This window comes from Vanessa atalanta, chromosome 6, assembly GCF_905147765.1.
Source record: "Vanessa atalanta chromosome 6, ilVanAtal1.2, whole genome shotgun sequence".
NCBI lineage: Eukaryota > Metazoa > Arthropoda > Insecta > Lepidoptera > Nymphalidae > Vanessa > Vanessa atalanta.
This window is the reverse complement of record NC_061876.1, coordinates 526,877-548,417: the sequence shown is the minus strand read 5'-3', so window position 1 is coordinate 548,417 and position 21,541 is coordinate 526,877. Positions and strand designations below refer to the sequence as shown.

General features: G+C 35.2%; 2 protein-coding genes across 3 annotated transcripts in view; one reads left to right on the top strand and one right to left on the bottom strand.

Moving 5' to 3' along the window:
* The window catches only part of LOC125064535 (ankyrin repeat domain-containing protein 29), a 30,082-nt gene extending 16,049 nt beyond the window's left edge, over positions 1–14,033 (top strand). Inside the window, exons 2-9 of one of the 2 annotated variants that reach the window (XM_047671634.1) lie at positions 6,595–6,705; positions 9,638–9,736; positions 11,395–11,493; positions 12,364–12,462; positions 12,691–12,888; positions 12,965–13,060; positions 13,208–13,450; positions 13,496–14,033. In XM_047671634.1, coding sequence (XP_047527590.1) covers positions 6,595–6,705; positions 9,638–9,736; positions 11,395–11,493; positions 12,364–12,462; positions 12,691–12,888; positions 12,965–13,060; positions 13,208–13,405 — 900 coding nt within the window. In that variant the 3' untranslated portion in view covers positions 13,406–13,450; positions 13,496–14,033. Of the gene's footprint in view, positions 1–6,594; positions 6,706–9,637; positions 9,737–11,394; positions 11,494–12,363; positions 12,463–12,690; positions 12,889–12,964; positions 13,061–13,207 lie in introns of both variants that reach the window. The other variant, XM_047671633.1, reaches the window with a different exon arrangement.
* A 1,497-nt stretch (positions 14,034–15,530) lies between these two features.
* On the bottom strand, positions 15,531–17,601 carry LOC125064563 (lymphokine-activated killer T-cell-originated protein kinase). The gene is made up of 5 exons (XM_047671669.1): positions 17,392–17,601; positions 16,997–17,292; positions 16,684–16,879; positions 16,224–16,424; positions 15,531–16,019 (listed from the first exon to the last, which is right to left on the bottom strand). Exons 1-5 carry the CDS (start codon positions 17,495–17,497, stop codon positions 15,865–15,867), a joined length of 954 nt encoding a protein of 317 aa, XP_047527625.1. The 5' UTR covers positions 17,498–17,601; the 3' UTR covers positions 15,531–15,864.
* Between the last annotated feature and the right edge of the window lie 3,940 nt (positions 17,602–21,541).

Below are 21,541 nucleotides of genomic sequence, written 5' to 3'. Positions count from 1 at the left end.
GGCGAAGCCAATGCATTTTATTAGAGTCTGTCTATTCATTCAATAACTGACAATTTATCGAGTACGTAATTAGTTTCGTTAAACATAAGTCGTGACTGTCGTTTGACATACAAATGACATGTGAATTACTAAAATATGTTTGGGAAACAGCAGTCGTAAAGATAATTAATCACAAGTAATTGTCAACTGTTTTGACAATTTGAATCTTTATGCTGTGTAAGTAAGTTGTGGTCATGGTCATCGGCTATCACCGCTTAATACGATCATGGGCGTGAGCTCTAGGTGCAAATAGACTGTAATGTCGCGACAATGTACCTTTTAGAATGAGATTGAAATAATATTAAGTCATCTTTTGGTATTTCTTTATAGATCTGAGTTATTTTACAGTCAATAAACATCGTAAACTTTAAAGAAACATTGTGACTTTGAAATTATGATTTGATATATTAAGGATCTTTATTTTTCTAAAATATTCTTGAGAACATTCTTAATATAACACTCGGCAAGTGTTTCGTCTTGCGTCGTTATTACTTTACTTAATTTGATAAAGCGGTTCAAAGAAAATTGTCGATTATGAATTACATGGACAATTTTCGCGCAAGATAAAACTCTCACGCCATTAACGCATTGAGTGCTTTAAATTTTTTATAGCAACGACTCTATTTTAATATATTACAGATTACAACTATTTCTATTTTAATAGTAGTCCTTTACATAATTATAATTACCAGTTTCGCTGTAGTAAACATAATTATGTTTTTTATAAGGTCTGATACATTAAATAGTTTATTAGCATAGTGGAGTTTTATTATGTAAATTAGGTGCTCCAAGAGGATTCGCCTACTTAGCATTATTTACCCGCCCTATTGGGTTGTATGACGATGTTATATGTTATATAACACTTCTTAATTAATAAGCAAATCGTAGTGATAGATCCTAAATTGGAGCGTTGAGACAAACTAATTCTTCCGCTTTAAATAATAATATAATTATGTAACGTCATTGTACTTTTAATTAGAAACTTATCAAGTCGAAACTTCCATTAATGAATTCCTTTCTGAATTACTTTTCGTCGTACCAATTTAACTGCAGATTACTTCGCAAAACTATTCGCGATTTTATTGCTTGTCTTATCTAAGGCAGCTCTGATGTTATTTTTTTAATATAGAAATAGAACTATGCATTGATGTTATTTTCCTGTTCACATTAATTGAATTCAACGAAGTAAACAATTCATCACATACATTTTGCATTTAATTGTATGATCGTGATAGTCTCGGTCGCATGCTTTGACGCTCAATCATACCCAGGAATAGGAAGAAAGATTTTCCATTTCTTTCCTCATTAACATAGCTCAGAATCGTCGTATCCAACATTGTTGAAATATCATTGCCTACTTAAATTTTAATTCATAAAGTTTTTTTTTGAATATTTATAAAACGATAAAAAATGTGTACACGTTATGCATATTGTCTACCTTATTTTGCAGGACCGCATCTTATGACTGATACGTAACATGATTTATAGTTGTAAGAACCTTTGAGGAACCGGTTGCGCAATTCGAACAATACGGACGTCAGTACGGAGGCAGGCGTCGATGACCGTCCGACAGTTTTTTTGTAGACCACAAAAACTGACACTGAAATCCGGATGTAAACAACTCTCTATTTCTAAAGCATGCGCACCGAATACCGACTGCTTTTCGTCATCATCATTTTGTTAATGCTACAAACACGTAACCGCTAACTAAAAGTTTACTGATTCCTGCACTTGAATAAATGGATGTAAAACAGATATAATTGACAGATTGAGATACGAAAAGAGCGAATATACCAATTAAGACATAAGATCTAAATCAAGAATATTCGAGAAAGTAAAACCAAGTATTGCAATTAAAATTTATCAACCAATCAAAATAAATATAGCGTTGAGTACACAAATAGTGACGTACATATTATGACTTTTAATAATTCATTTAAACACGAAACTAAAAAATAAAGGAATAATTACCGTCAATATCTAACTTAAGATATTTAGAAAACCGATGTTATCAAGTAAACATAAAATACCACTAAGAGATACAGCGGCAAAAGTTTTCTTAAGTCAATCGCTTTTGTATATTTTATTAAACCAGCTGCGATTAGTGATAGTATCAGTTAAATTAATCGCTAGAAAGAAATCTTAAAAATAATCTTCTATTACATAATTTTGGTACTCTTTTGTTATGAAATATTGCGGTGTTTCAAAGTCTACCATGGCCCAGTTACACAGAAAAAAACAATTGATTAAATAACTTTATTGTCTAGCAATGGGCATTTGGTTCTGATAGGAATGAGGACATACTTTATTTAGGTTATGCAAATAACTCAGCGAAACAATGGAAAGGAATCGGCCAGCTGTAATCGCTTAGTTGCGATATTAGTGTTGCATGTCTTATTAGCAAATCGTTATCAGGAAAACTTTGGATTTGGATATTGTGATCAGTCTGTTTAACGGATGGTGTTAAAGATGTGGTGTATCTAGTAGTATAGTTTTGGGCAGTTTGGCGTTGCTTATTATGACGATGCCAGACCGATTTCGACCGTGGCGCCAATTCTCAAGTGGCAGTAACCAACTGTGCAGGGTATATCATAACCCTAAAAGTAAAGAGACGACAAATTATACATAAAGCTCTCCGAGATTCGGGACTATGAACACTGCAAACTTCCATACTCCGGGCTATTACTGAGAATTTCTTGAAAGAAAATAACAACTACCGATGCGAGTGTATTTGTCCATCAGCTGCATCAGATAGCTCATCTGCTTTTCAAAAACAATTCAAATAAATAAACCCGATACACAATCGTCTAAAGAATTAAGTGCTATCAAAAATTTGTAAATCATTTATAAATAGACATAGTTTGTATGAGCTTTCTTCAGACAGATTTACCTTTTTTTTTTTTTTTTTTTGTTTAACGAGGAGGAAATGCATTTACGCATGCCGCCCGGTCGGGGGACCGGGACGGGTATGTGGGACTCAACCGGGAACTAATGCCCCGTGCCAGGGCACGCTAGTGCTAATGCCCTGTCCTACCCACTAAAACCATCCTCGGGTTTCCACCATGCCGCCGAGTGGTGAGGCCACGGGATCGCCAAGGGCATGCAACCGCGACCCCACCAGCGGCAGCCGCCGTAAGGCGGCTGAATATTCATGGAAAGCGCGCCTAGTGCGCGCCTTCCCCCTCATCCTCCACGCGGGAATGTGGCGAACTCCCCCGAGTCCGCCACTGGAGGCTGGGCGTCAACGAAGCTGACGCCCTGCGGCGGGTAAGATGGTAGGCTCCGCCGCTGACCGCCGGTGTAAAACACCTGGGAGGCTCGAGTAGCGAGCCCTCCCACTCCCTCCTAGCCAACGAGGCCACTCACATGGTCCGCCCTGACGCCGGTCAGATCAGGGACGTACCAGGAGCAGCCCCGCGGCATCCCTCCCGCCAGTCTTAGCCGTGGCCGACGAGCAAGCTCAAGCCGGCCCCGTTGCCCAGGGTACACCACGAGGAGGTGACTGACATGTACCCCTAGACAGATTTACCTACTACAACTTCCGTTAAAAATACTCTAGATCAAATAAACAAATTTTACTTCGGTACATACAAGTCTACTTTCAACGAGATTAAAATTAGCTTTGATATCAATTGGTTGCTTTTTAATCTTCTATTTACGTAAGAAAGAAAGTATTACAAAGAAGTTTGATTAAAAAATAGGCCTTTTAGGTTCTTATTTACAGTACAATAGATACATTTAAACGGTTGAAGTCTCTTCAATAATTCAATATGTTCAATATCTAATTTAGTTCCTGATTGTAATTCGTTTTAACGTGATACCTATTTAACTAAATTATTTATAATTAGCTTCGGTAAAGTGAATTTAATAAACATCATTGTACCTTATTTAAATATTTTAAAACGTTTCATTGTGAATAGATTTGAAGCCAATTATAAAATGACAACAGCCTTAATAAGAGGAGAAATCTAGGTATTCTAGTTGTTACAAGCAAGTAGATCAATGGTCACGTCTTGTCTTCGAGCAAACATGATCACAACCACAGAATCATTTTCATTTTATTTGATCCATTAAAGAGTGATCGAGTACCTCATTTAACATTGTTGCAAAAAATATCCAATTTTTTTTCATTCGTTAAGCATTTTCGTAATCGTAGTTTTAGTTACATAAAGAACGGCTTGTTTATTTTATTTAGAGACTTAGATAGTTGAGAGGGAAAAGTTATCGTTAGTCGAAGATAGATGACACTTATCCTTGATTGTGAAACGCATATTAACGATAGATAAGTTCTAACTGACAATCGGGGATAGCGATCTATTTGTAATCTTAGATAGGTTATTGAAAACGGGCGTTAATCATAATTGCGCTATGTTAATGCTAACAATTTTTGTATGCCATTTATTTATCAAAAATTCCCCAAGGCACACTACATAAACGTCCAGTGTAAATAACATAACAAAAGCTGTTGGCTGAACCTGGTTATCTTAGCCCAGGAGTGAGAAGATCGTCGCAGACAAGAGGAGGCTGATGATCAACAGTGGGTAGAGTCTAATTGCGGATGACGATAATGACGCTAATAGTATTGACTTTGAATACATTTAAATTCGTTGTATAAACATTGAATCTATTTAAAGCATACAACCACAATGAAGCAAATATTGTTTATCATAATTACATATATGGTTCAGAGAGCGCTGTAAGAAATCCAATACGTATCACGGAGTCGCACGGTTTGGTGTGCGGAATGAACGGATTGCCTTTCCTGTCGTGACTCGCTTCACCGCCTCCACGTTATAATGAGTATGAAGTTTTATCACAATTTTTATAACAATAGCAGTTGCTTTTATTGATTAATTGAGGTCTAGTTATCAAAAGGACACTGACCTTTAACCAATTTTGCAAATTATATCTTTAATGTCACATCAGACTCGGAACGAAGACGTGAAAAAATGACAAATGGCTGTTCTTAGATCATTTCCTCGGAGGTATTTCGCCATTATTACATCTTTACTTGAGCTCTAACACGCGATGTTGGAATTTTCCGAGTACGCTGTGATTTTAAAGTAATGATAGTTTATCATGGTATAAACGAGAAGTAATTTAACAACGTCAAATAATCGTATCAGGTAGCACAATGCTGGTAACCGTATTATAATATCATTTCAAATTTCAATGTTCGAAAATCATGTTTTAAAAATTATAGACCTGTATTACCTGAAAATTTTGTGTTCACCCAAAGCAACGTTTGAAGTTTTAGTGAAATTTGTTATGTAATAGTCTCTAGATACTTCATAATTAACTAGTGTCTATTTGAGCTAGTTTATAAAGCGTTCTGATTCATATGACCCCGCCTGAGTAGGGGAAACTGAGACTACATGGAACATACATATATAATACATTTGTATTTGTATTCATCTATAATACAAATCAAGAATGTTTAAATTTAAAGATACTTTAACGAACTTTAATTTCTTCGAGCGTTACTACCAGTACCGGTTCGGAATGCTCATTGTCCTACTAAAAAGAAAAGCTAAGAAACTTAATATAATCTGCTTACTCTTTAAAACATAGTTTTTTTTTTTATATTACCAACTAATATTTCACCTTCAAATAATCCATTGGCTACAACGTTACACGATAATCTTACATAGATTTTGTGCTTAAACCCAGCCGAGCAGTTCAGGTGTTCATGTGCTTCATTCAGAAGTCAAGGAAAAACTCCTAAAATGTGCATGACACGATAAAATGCAGCCATGTGGCATCCGTCCAAAGTGGGTTACTTATATATTGACACGTTCCAGATTTATGAATTTCTGTCAATTATATATTCTGATATTAAATTTATACTAATTAGTCACGTGTTTTTTTTTATATTAAATTAGAATGACTTGATCAAACCGATTTACTTTATACGTGCGATTCAAAATGCATTAATTTTGTTTTTCGTTGTCCATAACGGCCGGTACTAATACAATATTCATTAGAGCAAAGATTTTGCCGCACCAGTTCGCCCACACGTGTATTGACGTCAGTTTTGGCATTTAAAATAAATCGTTGTTTCGCGTGAACGGTACACATATGTACAGCAAGCAAAACAGTTATATTAATAGTTCGCGGCTGTGTCTGATAACACGCGAATCAGTGGATGCGATACGCGTGATTGTCAATGACACAATGAAACGTTTTTTGTTAAATCACAACCAATATGAAAGCCGATTGCTTGAACTCGTTAACTTTATTGAACTTGACAATGAAATCAGTAATGAACGTGCGATATGAAATATTTAGATCATCCCACACTGTAACGATTTAATATAACAATGATCATAATATATAGCTTTATTATAAAACGTTCATAATGTAATTTTAAGTGCATTTTTCTTAATAGATTCTTCAATTCGAACTGATACAACCCCTTGAATAAAGTAACCTATTTTCTATGATGACTTTGCGGTTTTATACTTTTTTTTAAAGTAATTTATGTATAAACATGACCCTTTAAAGTTTTATTATAGTGTTTAAGTAATAAAGAGCCATTTTCTCCTTGATTCACAGAAAGAGTCTCGCACCGATGTACAATTTCATCTGGCGGCGCTGCGGGGCGACTGCGAGAGACTTAAACAGTTGTTGGATACTGGGAAAGTGCACATCGACTCCAGAGATCGGGTACGTAAATATTAAGACAGACTTATGAATTTAAAAATTTGACAAAATTCATAAATAAGTTGTGTATAGAGAAAATAATACCAAGTTGTAGTAACCTGATAAGAAATGGATAAAGATCAGTAGAAACAGAAAGCGTTATCTTAAATACTATTTTTGATTTAATTTATACTAATTTTGATTTTGATTTAATTTAAACACAGTGCGCTATGTATGTTAGTATAAACTCATTACTCTTTTACTACTCTCATCTCATTACTACTTGTACTCATTTTACATAATAAAATACTATATATTGTAAGATTCTGGAATTAAATTCATTATTTAACAAATTCTAAAGTAAAATATATTTGGTCAGGAAGAATAGACAAAAAACTTTGTTGGACGCCATTGTTACTTTATGGTAGCGTAAAGGGCCAAGATAGGAGATAGCTAAATTAAAATCCGAAAGTCACACGTAAAAATTTAAAAAAAAACATTAATTTTCAAAACGAAAACGAAAGCAAAACGAATACCACGTAAAACTGGAAGACGTACTGAACTATTAGGAAAGCAATCAAGTTAAAAATAAAACATATCAACAGAACCAAATCAAAACATCCAAATAGTACTTGTCGATATATTTACGCCACTAAAAGAAATATCAAAGAATTAATTTTAAGTTGAATTCTAATTGAAGCTATCTAAAATAGAAATGATTTTATCCCACAGTTTTTCCACAGACTTTTCTCTAAGCACAGCTTACCAATATAAATCATAGAACTTAAACGATTTATTGGAAGCGTAAATAATTTTCACAACTACGTCAACTTTAATAGTTTCTAACATATCGTAAATTATTCTTGTGATATTTTAAAATACAATAATTTACCTCCAAGTGGGTCAGGTCCGGTAAATGTAAAACGCGTGTGGAATTGTAACATTTTGTATTCAACTGAGACTAGAACAGATCTATGTCCATAAGTTTACCTAAACTTATGAGTTTACGCATAAATTTATTGGTACAGCGGTTCCAATTGTAGGTATAAATTTACATCATTACCAAGTAGTCGTGACAAAATTTTATTTATTCATAGAATATTGACCAACATTACGAAACCGTAAGTTAATACTAAATAAATCTAGTCTTAACTTAAAGTTCTCATCTTATTACATCATTACTATAGTATTTCATAATGCGCCATAAACGCTGAAGAGCTTTCCAGCTTTTAGGTTAACGAGGTGTTTGTAGCAGGATATGATGGACGATGATTTATAGCGGAATGCACTTCCTTGAAATTTCTTAAAACATACATGTGAAAAATCCATAAACATGTGATAAACATAAAAAGAAATGATAGCATATCTCATGAACAGAGACAGTATTAAGAATCAAATTTGAATGTTCACGATTTCTTGTTTCTGCCAGTCAGTGAATTTTCTGTTTCATGAATTCTTTAAAGCTAAAACTGCCGTTCAGCAACTTTGTACTAAAATAAGACTGGCCCACATTCAGTTAATTCCTATTCTTTTTGCGCTCCCTCCTGGAGCTCTTCAGGAAGTGATTGGCGACAGCGTTTATCAATTTAATTTTAATTATTTCCAAAACATTATATTTGGATTGATTCTGATTAATTATTTTCATTTAGAAATTTTACAATCAAGTTTCATATAATTTATTATTGTGATCGATAAACTTTTATAAGAATCATTGTAACTATTTATATTGTTTTTCTTAATTAAAAATTATTGAATTCATCTTACAATTGGTATCCCTTCTTTCGTATTTCTTCAGTTTATTCCACACACCAACCTCCCGAGGTCGTAATTATTATTACCGGCTATGATTTATCGATCTCGTACCGTTCCCCGCTGCGTAATCGCTTACATAACTAAAGGTTTTATTCAATTGAGGATATTTTTTCCTAGTTTAGATCAGCTTTAAACGTTTGCGTGACGAAAAAAGGCCGTTTTAAATTAGGTTTTTTAATGTAGCGATTCCTTAGTCTGGGATTATTATTAGCCTTAAGCAGTTATAATTTAAGGGTATACTTTTTCATTGTCTGTTTAAACATTTCCATTAACTTTTTAACCATCATGCACGGATGGTCAAAGCGTTGATAATTCTAATAAGGCAAGATGGGAACTAACATCATTTACATGCGAATGCAGTTACATTAAAACATCAACCTTCGCGGTCGAACCTGGAGCGACACATAATGCAATTTCATATTAATTAGATATTTACGTTTGAACACATTTCTTTTCTAATTTAAATTACTAATTCGAGGTACCTGTAGCAATATGTAAAGGCAATTTTTAATTATATGTTCATCGCTATTAATATTGCCTTGATTTCAAGGTAAGTTTAGTTCATCATATAAATTGTATTGACGTAATGAATATGTGTACTTTAGAATGGTTACATTATATTTTCAAATTCTATTAAATACTTTGATTGCTTGTTCGGAAAGTCAACCACAACAAATGATTACATTGTTGACCACCAAATGAGTACCTAAATATTTTACCATTAACGCTTATTGTCAACACGAAAGCTCCGTATTAATAGACACAGCTTATGATTGAAAACATAATTATCTAATTAAGTGGAACACGTTGGTGAAACATTATTAAGCGCTGTTCCTTGCGGTATAATTAAATAGTTTCACGTTATCCAAAAAAGATAAGATTGCCAGTGCCGGTTAGAACACGGGAATCTTTATCATTAATTGCTGATTTCAACTCTAGAAAGACTGACAATTCATGTGAAGTAAAACTTCGACAGAAAACATAGCATGAGTGGAATAAAATCCAATATTTCCCTTAGTGAACTTTTACAGTCGGTTGCTTCCCTTTAAAAACCAAAAATATATAACGAAGTTAAACGAAATCAGCAATAGATGGCGTTTGCATAATATATATGTTTTATAACAAAATATACAATATGTTACAGGATGGCACCACACCGCTGATTCTGTCAGCAGCGATGGGGCACACGGAGTGCGTGAGGGAACTGTTGGCTCAGGGCGCCGATCCCGCATGCAGTAGAACGGTAAGTTTTTAGACCTAAATATTTTGTTTTAGGAACCATTTTTGTAAGAGTCAGTATAAGTTCAATAAGTCGAATACGTCAGTCACAATATAATTATATTAATATTATATAATTGATATAATTTTCATCTTGAAATAAACTTCGAAACCAGTTGTGTGTTGTCGTTATGTTATGTTCATTTACACTATAGCGACATTCGCAACCCGCTGCTGCTCTTTACGTGTAAGCGTTTCTATATAATTCAGTATACCTACAATTTATGCTTCATATGATTTGACAACTTGCAGTTAAAATAAATCAAGACATGTTTAAAACAAATGTCATCCTGATCGAATTTCGCCCACGTAGCTATTTCAAAGATTAAACTAGCGCAGGATATTTTATAGTGTAGATGTATGCGCAAACTCAGACGCACTCTATATCTCCATTTTCTGAGTCCTAGACCGGGAAAAGATTAGGCATGAAATGTTAAGAGCTCATTCTCGGATGTTGGTTTATGAGTCTTTAATCATGTAGCGACCTACTGGAACTTTTCAGCTCGAGAGCGCTCATTTGTAAGAGCTCTTTTCATCGGAGCAGCGCTGTTTGATATGAATGAGCTTCTTTCATACGCCGTTCAAGACAAAATATGCCTTAAGTTTTCTTTGAAAAAAAAAAAATATATTCGTGCCATTTTGGCCTTTCTTTGTAACTGCGCTTAAATTTCAAAATTAGGTCATGTTTCAATTTTACAATTTATCACGAATACGTTTATATGTACAGTTGATAATTATGAATGTTTTCAAACATGTTATAGTAAGGAAAACTGTTTTAAATTTAAAATTTTCTAAACAAAAATTTAATTAGAACTGGCCATAAATAAAGTGTTATATTACCAAAAAGAAACAAAAATTAAACCCATTCGTTACTCCTTTAGAAATAATGATGCAATAAAACTCTTTGTACGAGTAAAAAAGTACTTTAAGTAGGCACTATCGATATGACAAGTAACAGAAATATATGTAAACCGTGTCAGTTCCTCTCGGATATATATTCAGCATATATATTCTCAACCGATGGTTCCTAATTGATTTAATTTTTGTTTTTGATTTCGAATCTTTTACGTTAATCGTAGCTACAGAAAAAACGTACTTAGAAACTAGCTTGGTCGGTTACGTTGATTTTTTCCACAGGGATAGTTTTCTTAGTAAAATTAATATTAAAAAAATCCTTAAAATAAATAACGATTAGGTCTAGTATATTAGTCAAGCGTTATATCGCGTTAAAATTGTATAAAAACGAGCAGATGTATTGAGTAAAACCATAAGGTCGGGCATTATCACGAGGACTAGTTAAAATTCAAACTTACATTGTTTATTTGTGAACCAGGAGTGTTATCATTTTATTATATTATGAGGATCCTCATGAGTTCGTTTTATGAGAAATCTGAATATCTGTCTTAATGGTCGAAAGAAATGATGTAGTACACCTCTTAGAACAATAAGCATTATCATCAAAAATAAGTTTTGCAAAAGTCCGAGCGAACGTTTTGGCAGATATTCGCCTCCCGATCAGAAAGTATTGTGGGTACAAGTCTGTTTTTCTAAGTTATTTACTAAATTAGTAGAGCAATGTACTCAATTAATCAAATTAGTGAAGTATTATCGTAATGATGGCAGACAGGAACGACCGCGCTATTCTTCGCAGCACAAGGCGGTTTCCTCGACATAGCGTGCTTGTTACTGGACGCAGGCGCGGCTATCGACGCACCCAGTACGGTAAGAACACGATTATTTATTACATGGTAAATAATACTTTAAAATAGCATAAGGAATTCAGTGAAGGTTCCTTCGTGCAGCTTGTCCTTGTAGCTCGATTTTCGTTACCTACCGCGTACGTAATGCATAGGCAGTATTATGATTATGGATTAAAGATTGTTTTACGGAATATGGCGAGTGAGCCATATTGCGCATCAATATAATAAACGGGGTGTAAACTTCCTGAGCTAAACTAAAAAAGTTTTGACATTACAGATATGTAATTACCGCAATCCTTATTAACTCACCCTATCGATAGCTTTCGAACCAACGTGATATATTTATTTATTGTATTGATTTATTTTTCCTATTTCCTTTCCTTTTCACATTGTACGATTTCTCAATATTAAAATACATTTTATTATTGTTCGGAGAAGTAAAAACAGTCGATGATAAAGATGTTGAACAGGATCGGCCTTATGTGAGAGCCTTGTGGAACCCTCAAAGTATAGGTTTCTGATTGGAAACTTTGACTGACGATTTTGTAAATAAAATGAGAGCTTAATTTATTCTTAAGGTGCCAGTGATTTCATAGTCCAATAATTTATATATAAAAGTATATTATGTAACAAGTGAACAAAAGCTTTGCTGAAATCTGAGATATATAACGTCATCTTGTTTGCCATAAACGACACACGGTAGCATGTTTAGAATTTAATAAATATTGAAATATGCGTGAGTGTAGCGACAAATTTAAGTCTGTCTTTTGCAAAATTATTACTGTATATATGGGATAAAAATTTATCTTCTGTTGTTTTCGTCGATTTTATTTTGTCTATTTTTATATATTTTAAGGAAATAAAGTTAATTAAAATATACGAAACATTTTAGGATGGCGGCACTCCGTTGTTCGTGGCGTGTCAGTGCGGTCACCTGTCGGTCGTCGAAGAGCTCATACGACGGGGAGCCAACGTCAACTCTTGTATGAAGGTGATCAATCATTCAGAACTCGCCCGACTTAACTTAAGATTTGATCCGTAGAACATTCGAATCGAAAGATAAAATTGGCACCGAGAATGTAATTTAAATACCAATTAATATTTTGATAAATTCGAGTGCGACGTCATTTTAAAAAGTAACGTCACGGACGCCACGATGTCTCGCCTCGAGGTTTTCGTCAACACGTAAACGACTAAAGAGTCCGGTGCAACTCCGCAGGACGGCGCCAGCCCGCTGTTCATAGCGGCGCAGAACGGGCACGAGGAGGCGTGCCTGGCGCTGCTGGCGGGCGGCGCGCACGTGGACGCGTGCCGCAGCGACCGCGCGTCGCCGCTGTGGATCGCGGCGCAGTGCGGCCACCAGCGCGTGGCGCGCGCGCTGCTCGCGCGGGGCGCGCACGTCGACCGCCTGCGACAGGTGCGCCCCCGCCCCCCCCGCGCGCCCACCCGCCGCGCCGCCCGCCCCCTCTCACCCACCGTGCGTCATGTTGCAGGACGGCGCCACTCCGCTGTTCAAGGCGGCGCACAAGGGGCACGCCGCGGTCGTGGCGGAGCTGCTGCGGCACGACCCGGAGCTCGGCCTGCTACCGGTGAGTCGACGGTGTACGATGTTGTAATGGGCGATAACATTGATCACGTTCCTCGCCCCGATTGTTCGCTCGGTACCGAAGTAATTCTGAAACACGAGCTGGACGCCATCCACTGTCCGTAATACGACGACCGCCCCGCGCCCGCAGAACGGGCAGTCGGCGCTGCACGGCGCGGCCATGTTCGGGCAGCTGGCGTGCGTGCGGCAGCTGGCGCGGCGCGCGAGCCGTGACGTCCCGGCGCCCACGCGCCTGCGCAACGCGAGCGGCCTCACCCCGCTGCAGGCGGCGGCCGCGGCCGGCAAGCGCGACGTCGTCGCCTACCTGCGCTCGCTCGAGCACACGTGATGCCCGCGCCCCCCGCGCCCCTCGCGCCCCTCGCGCCCCTCGCGCGCCGACACCTTCGGCGTGTTCGAAATTCGAACGCGGTCGATGTTTGGCGGGAAAATTTAATTTCTTAACGCTGATACCGAACACATTTGAGTACATACGGACGGACGGTGTTCGCGACGCATTTACTGTAGGGGTGTCACGCTTGCAGGACCGAGACAAACGTGGCCGCCGCAGTGGTCTTCTTGAAAGTCTAAGTATGTCGTTACAGTAAATGCGTCTCTTTTGATTTTGTAATGTGTTCATTTTTTTCTGACGTATCAATTTATTTATCCCGTTCGTCCATTTTTGTTTTCTGCGATGTATAATACTACTGTGCATTGTATATATGTGTAACATCTTAGCTCTCGGTGGCACTAATTTCGCCACATGGCACGGAATCGTGTGACGAGGAGTAGAAAGCGGACTTTAATATATTACCCCTTGAACACATAGATGGCGTTAGTGTCTCTGTTCAGTTCTAAGAATTATTATTACGTTATTATATTACAAATACCGAATATAATACATGTTTTAATAATCAGAGGTATTTTCTCGATGCCCGAAATACTTATCTAAATTTCGGGTTTCATTTGTCGTAATGCGCGAATATTTTCATCATCAATCAAGTGTGTGCAATCTAGTCATCAAAATCAAAATAAACTTTATTCAAGCAGGCTTTTACGAGCGCTTTTGAATCATCAGTTAACAAACTATAAGAGTATAAGTGAAGAATCTTGTATTGAATTATATGCCTTCTTTACCAATGTATATTTTACAAATTATTTGAATTTATGAATCGGCAAAGTTAAAAAAATAAATAAAAATATCTGCGGAATTTTATCTTTCTTGGGCAACTTGGCGTTATAAGCATATCTTTACGTCTCGTGCACATACAATGAATATCACTGATTCTATCAAAGTGTTCAATGTTAGGTTAGGTTTACGAACACGAACCCAGTGGTAGTCGTGGACTAGCTTTCAACCCGAAATCAGTTCACCGACAGTTCTTATATTTTACCAACAACTTAACTTGTACCGATGTTGAATGTTACACATATTTAACTCCTAAACTAATTGTATTTTACATTTCAGGATAACTGATACCTATTTATTTATTGAAAGAGTTTTCTTAAATATCAAACATGACTTTGTATATTAAAAACCAATGTATTAATTGTCCAAAATGATATTTTCATAAACATGTAGTTCCTGTCAGCATCAGGTTCCTAGTGTAAATTATATTTAGTCTCATATATCGTCTGTATCTCATATTAACTCCACTATTTTAAAATGCATGTTAAGTTTTGTCTCGAATCGAGTATCACACACTTGCTGCCATTTTGATTAGCTACAATTACATATATGAAATCTCACATAAATATAATGATGTAAATCTTTATACTTATGACTTGTATAGCAAATTAATTTTACAGATTTTTTTTTGGACAGAGAGTCGGCAACTCCCCAGTGATCTTTTTATTCCTGGAATACTTTGAAGAAATCAGAATATATTGTTTACTGACAATCTCGCTTGGAAAAATCATGAGTTAAAACTTGATTGTTCTTACATCTGTTTTTTGATGAATTAGATAATATTGTTGTAGTATTTAAGTTAAATATCTTAAGTTTTTTCAGTAGTTTTGACTGTACTAAGAAATATAATTCAAACGTTATGTTCGTACAGTAAGTATCGTCTTTATGCCTTACATATACCTCATAGATATATGTATGTCTGAAATATTGTATGCATGTATGTGCAGGATACACACCTGATTTGTAATAAAAGGACTAAGATTATATAATAGAATAAATTATTTCACAATAAATTTTACACTTAACATAAATCACATTTGTGGTCATTTTACATAGTGAATAATAAAGAACAGTTGTGGTGCTTTTCGTTTAAGCTCTGAGTTTAACTTAATCCTATGAGTAAGTATACTAAGTTACTAGTCAATTAGGGAATCATCTCATTACACTTAAAAATGAGAAATTAAGTTAAAATTAACTTGTTATTTGTTAATGGAATCTATATAAGTACACTTTTAATTATACTTTAACAAATCTGCACAGCATATCTTGAGATTGTTGATTTATATAAAATCAGCTTGTCGCAAACATACAACACAATGCAATAAAAAGTATATTTTTGAATAATATTCAACATCATCTAGTATCTAAGATCACAAGATTGTATAACTATATTATATAGATTTTAAGATTGTAACCGATACAGCGGTACAGGCAGGTATTTATTATGGACGTTGTTGAATTTTTATTTATGTTACTTGAATATAGTTATTTTAAACAAACTTGTTGTTTTATTATCGATGAATATAAATTATAAGACTCCATCTAAAGCTTTATACCAAATTTTATATATTTTCATATGACTTATACTATTAATATGATAAGACAAATATTTGAAAATATTTTCATGTCAATATAGACATAAAGTGTTCAGCGGCTTCAGCCAGATGTTGTGCTGAAGGTCTAGCTGAGGGTATTGTCTCAGTGCAGCAGTAGAACAGTGTCAAAGCACTAGAGTATAGGTCTGGCAATATGTTAGCAGGAACATCTGGACGAGTGCCTGTAATAAAAGTTTTCATGGAGTTCCTCTACAAGCTTAGTAAGCAATTTTAATTGTTTGAATATGTACAAGTATTGGTGTTAGGTGAGGTGCAGTATTATAAGTTTCATATAACTTTAGAACTTCATGAATATCCTCAAGTTAAAATAATAAATTTATGATTAAAATACAGCATGATCTAAAATTGTAAAATAAAATTCTTACCATATTTCTCATTAAAGTAATCTTCTTCCATGCTATCGTCTTCAACACTGGTCACACTCTCATCCAGTGTGTCATCAGCTCGCGAGTGTGGAGGCATGAGGGCCATCATCTCCCACAGTGTGAGACCGAGAGGCCAGATATCTGTTTTGTTTGTTATTGTTCCCCCATGAATGACTTCTGGTGCACTCCAGGCTTCAGTACCTACATATATACAAAAAATCAAGCAATTGATATTAATATTGATTATGAATGTAAATGCTTCAACCTCAGTAATAATTGAATAAATATCAAGATAGGTAAGTATATGCTAGATTTAATACTGTTTTTTTAAATATCAGTATAATAATCGGCCTCCACATGATTTATGGGCGTTATTATATAACTTTGTATTAATTTTAGACATTTATAGATGTTTTATTAAATAGGTTTGGTTTAATTATATTTTATATTGCAATATTACCAAAATATAAAGCTTGTCCTGCATTTTCTTTATCAAATACTCCATTCTCGTCAAGAGGCAAAGTAACACCAAAGTCACATAGCTTGCATATGACAAAGTCGCCATTTACTAGAATGTTATAAGATTTCATGTCTCCGTGAAGAATCTGCATCTTTGTGTGTAAATAGTCCAGTGCTTTGCCAATATCTATTGCGACCTGTATGTTAAATAAAAATGTTATATTGATTAATTGCTATTAGGATTAGCACCAATGGTATATATATCAAAAAAATTTAAAGTAACATCTATAGGAGTATATAACGAAATTTATTACCTTTAATATCTGCTTTGAAGAAAATGGCTCACAATCATCCTCAATCTTCCTTTCGATCATGTCACCAAGGGACAAGTCACAAGCCTCCATACCTAAATACAGTATCTTGGACTTGCTGAAGGCTCTGAACCCCACGATGTTTGGATGAGACATGCGTTGCAAAAGCTCCGCCTCGACTTTTAAACGATCAGTGTATACACGATTGGGTTTCACGCGCTTGTTTAACATTTTTAATGCCCAAGGTGAACGAATTTGTCCCGCTCTAGGCGATCTTACCAACTGCATCACTGATACACCTAATCATAAAACATTATGTGATCTACACGAAATATCAGTTAAGTAAAGATAAATTACTTATAAGAATAATATATAACACTTATAATAATAGAAAATACCTGTGCCATATCCGAGTCTATTCAAAAATGGGGAAGGTGGAATCGTTATTGTTTCACCTGCATCTAAAAGCTTCTTTGGTTTAATTGGTGTTCGAAATTCAGACATCTTTGATTTATAAATTCAATAAAATAACTTTTAAATGTGTTATGATACGTTGTTATCCTTAAATTTTAAACACTTGTCATTACAACGGACTCTAATAGCGGATACACAACTCAACTTGACATTGACATTTGATTTAAAAACACCATAGAAAATTTGAAATAAAATAATATTTCATAGTTTTTTTTTAATAATGTTGTATTAAAACAATATTTAACTTGAACGTTAAGTAGTGATTACAAAAAGATTATTTATTTTTGTTTATTCTTTATTTTGTAATTGTTATACTGTAACTCATGGTAAAAAATATTTCGGAATGAAATATGTAACTAAAAAGAGCATTAACAAAGCCACATGCAATTCATAACGTATGTAGACAATTCGTAAATACTTAGGTTCTAAATGTATCAAATATTTCACAGAAAGTGCACAAGTGCACAGTTATCGTGAAATACGAAAAAAACATATATGTTATTATTTTCGTTCTTTATGCGATACTTTATTATAATTTTCAATTGTTCGTTTGTTGTTGTTGTTGTTGTGCAACACAGGTAATTTTAATCTTGACTTTGTAAGCTTGGCTGCTTGGACGACTAGGCCGTGGCCCACGTGGTCCATGCCTTGAGCCTCTTTTTAGCATAAACAATAATGCCAAGATAATTTCTGAATTTTAATGAACCTTTTTATATCCTTTCGAATGGTGGGAAAAATCTTGTCCCTTTTTATTTTTGAAATATTGGTATTATTTTGCTGATCTTTAATATAATCTATCTCATGTTCGTTGCTAATAAGTTAAAACAAAATAATGTTTTTAGTAAATTAGAAAGATCCAATATTTGATCCTTGCAGAATTCTTATATCAATATTAGATTATTTGATTAGAATTTAAACAAAATACTCAAAAGATATATTTTCAATTACGTTCATAATTTGAATTCTCATGTAAATTAAATTAAAAATTTTAGTGCACTTTTTCGACTTCTGTTTTTTACGACTAGAGTTTATGTTTTACACTATCCAAGGCTTTGAAAAGACTTCATAAATTATTATTTATGTATTGGTTGGTTAGCGTTCCCCTGTGAATCCAAATTGTTTTAAGTTCCAATTAAGCAAATTGAATCTGTTAAAATGAGATAAAAAAATATATTTAATTAAGTAAAACTTTTGAGATTAATCTAAATAAAGTTATTAGAGTGTAAAGTACCTAGTTGCTATCACTTGAATATTAAAATTATTTTACTATTCCACTAGAATTAGTGTATTCATTTTGTGTGGATTTGGCATAAAAAAGTATTAAATATATGAACTACTTCTATGGAATCCACATACATAAGCAGTTTACTTAAATAAACATCATACATTATAAAAACAATATACATTATATTAGCTAAGAATCTTTTGAGCAATGCCTTAGTAACGTACATTCTAAACTTTATTGTCGAAACTGAAAAGTCAGCATAGTAATTCCACGTGTCTGATCACGTTAGTTTGACACGTACTGACTGCAGGAATTTACTGAAAAGCCTAATTAACAAATAATAAAAATATATCTTATATGAGCCGAGATGGCCCAGTGGCTAGAACGCGTGCATCTTAACCGATGATTTCGGGTTCAAACCCAGGTAGGCACCACTGAAATTTCATGTGCTTAATTTGTATTTATAATTCATCTCGTGCTCGGCGGTGAAGGAAAACATCGTGAGGAAACCTGCATGTGTCTAATTTCAACGAAATTCTGCCACATGTGTATTCCGCCAACCCGCATTGGAGCAGCGTGGTGGAATATGCTCCAAACCTTCTCCTCAAAGGGAGAGGAGGCCTTTATCCCAGCAGTGGGACATTTACGGGCTGCTAATGCATGCAATAATATCTTATAATAAATATTTAATAAGTTTAAGGTCTGTTTATCTCTAATTCTTCGACTGGAATAGGCTATTATAGAGTAAGGCAGCGGTGCACCAGGTTCCGCGAGGCGGGGCAACATATTAAAAGACAAAACAAAAATGATCATCTATAATGCTTTATTTATTTTATAAATTTTAGCGACAAATTAGAAAATGTATATATTTTTATGAATGGAATGACAATACATTTCTTATTTTTCATGCAAGTGTACACGTCCGGGGCTCTTATCCGTCTAGCTATACTACTGCTAGCGCCACACGTGTTTATTTGATGCAAATAAAGGCGTCCTCTACTGTCTCATAGTCTACAATTAATTTTTCTTCCATGTTTTCTCTTATTGTTTGTAGAAGTAGTATTAACAGCTAGTAAATTACCTTTTAGGCAAAGACACTCTCTGATAGATTTGGATCTGAGTAATGGGAAACCACTACTATACTTTACTGGCCGCGAGTTTTATAAATTTCTGATACGATATGATCGTGATTAGAACACGTGAACCTTAACCGATGCTAGCGGATTCAAAGCCAGACAAGCTGTACATAATATTCATATGCTTAAAATTAATCTGGTAGTAAATTGATTCTTTCCGCATTGGAGCAGCGTGGTGGAAGCCGAGAAATATTTACAGACTTTTTTATTTTACTAAATATTTTTGATAGAAACGTGGTATCTACCACGTCGTCGCACTTATTTGGCAAACAACTTACCTGCTTTCCATATCATTTGCTGAATGTACTCTGTAATGCTGTTACAGAAACTATATAGTTATCTGTATTATGTAGGTATATATACAATGAAGGTACTTTTGTTTTATAAGTCTTGATCAACTATTAATTCATTATATACGTAATTATAATACAGACTTATTCGGCCTTCTGGAGTACTTTCATATTTTACAGATACCTTAATAATTAATCAAAAACAGTGAAAATATATTGTCTAATAAGTATTATCAATTTGTAACGATCTGATATATTTGTAAAAACTACATGATTGCGTCCTACACGCTGATTCAGCAAAGAATAGCTAACATTTTTTTATGTTATACGGGGCAAACGAGCAGGAGGCTCACCTGATGGAAAGTGATTACCAGCGCCCATGGACATCTACAACACCGGGGGCTTGCAGGTACGTTGTCGGCCTTTAAGGAATGAGTACGCTCTTTTTTTGAAGGTTCCCAAGAAGTATCGGTTCGGAAAAACCTCCGGTGAAAGTTGGTCCCACAGAGTAGTTGTGCGAGGCAGAAAATGTCTTAAAAAACCCGCTGTTGTGGATTTCGGACATCTAGGTGGTGCGGGTGATATTCGGAATTTTGACGAGATGTCCGAAGGTGAAATTCAGCAGCCGGGATTAATCCAAACAATTCCTCGGAACATTCCCCGTGTAAAATTCCGTAGAAGATGCAGAATGATCCAACATATCTACGCAAAGCCGAGCAAATCGGAAAGAGCCGCTCTGCGTTGGATACGGTCAAGTGGAAGGTGCTGGCACTGGAAGCACTCGCTCAGAGGTGATAAAAGTGTTCTATGTGAGGTCGAAATTGCGCCTTGTATAGTCTTAGGCGATGGGCCGACGTGAAATAAAGTCTGGCCTTGCTGAGCTCACCGAGTTTTTTGGCCGCGGAATGGTGATTTTTAGCGGTTAACGCGCAAACTTGCATCTTTTTGGGGTTGAAGTGGTCTAGGTTTAGGCGGCCCCAGTCCGAGAACTAACTGCAATATTATAGACAAATATGTGCGCTTCGATTCCACGACTCCTTAACTCTCATGTTACATTGGCAGAACAATCCAACGACCAGAGAAATATCAGACGCATGATCAATGGTTTACATGCAGTACTGAAGTAGTGAATTTTAAATTAATTAACTCACAACTATCGGACTGAGTATTCATTACTCTGACCCACACATTAAGATCAGTTCTGAAGTATGCAGCATAAGCTAGCCACTAAACCAAAGAGGAAATTTCATGTTCAGCCCATGAATATGGACAAAGTCAAGGGTACCTAACTAATAGATTATAACGTATTGCAAGCCACGCTGTTAAATGCCGATGTTGCTATTGTTCTTGACGATAATTACACCGGCACACACATCCTCAACTCTGAAATATAATACATTATAAAATTTTCACCTGTCTATGT

What these genes read in the sequence shown, in the direction of transcription:
- LOC125064563 (XM_047671669.1), bottom strand. Translation starts at nt 17,497, where the DNA reads ATGTCTGAATTTCGAACACCAATTAAACCAAAGAAGCTTTTAGATGCA. An exon ending in TAGACTCGGATATGGCACAG is followed by an intron (nt 17,293 to 17,391) that starts GTATTTTCTATT and finishes TTTTATGATTAG; the next exon opens with GTGTATCAGTGATGCAGTTG. An exon ending in TTACTTTAATGAGAAATATG is followed by an intron (nt 16,020 to 16,223) that starts GTAAGAATTTTA and finishes CTTTTATTACAG; the next exon opens with GCACTCGTCCAGATGTTCCT.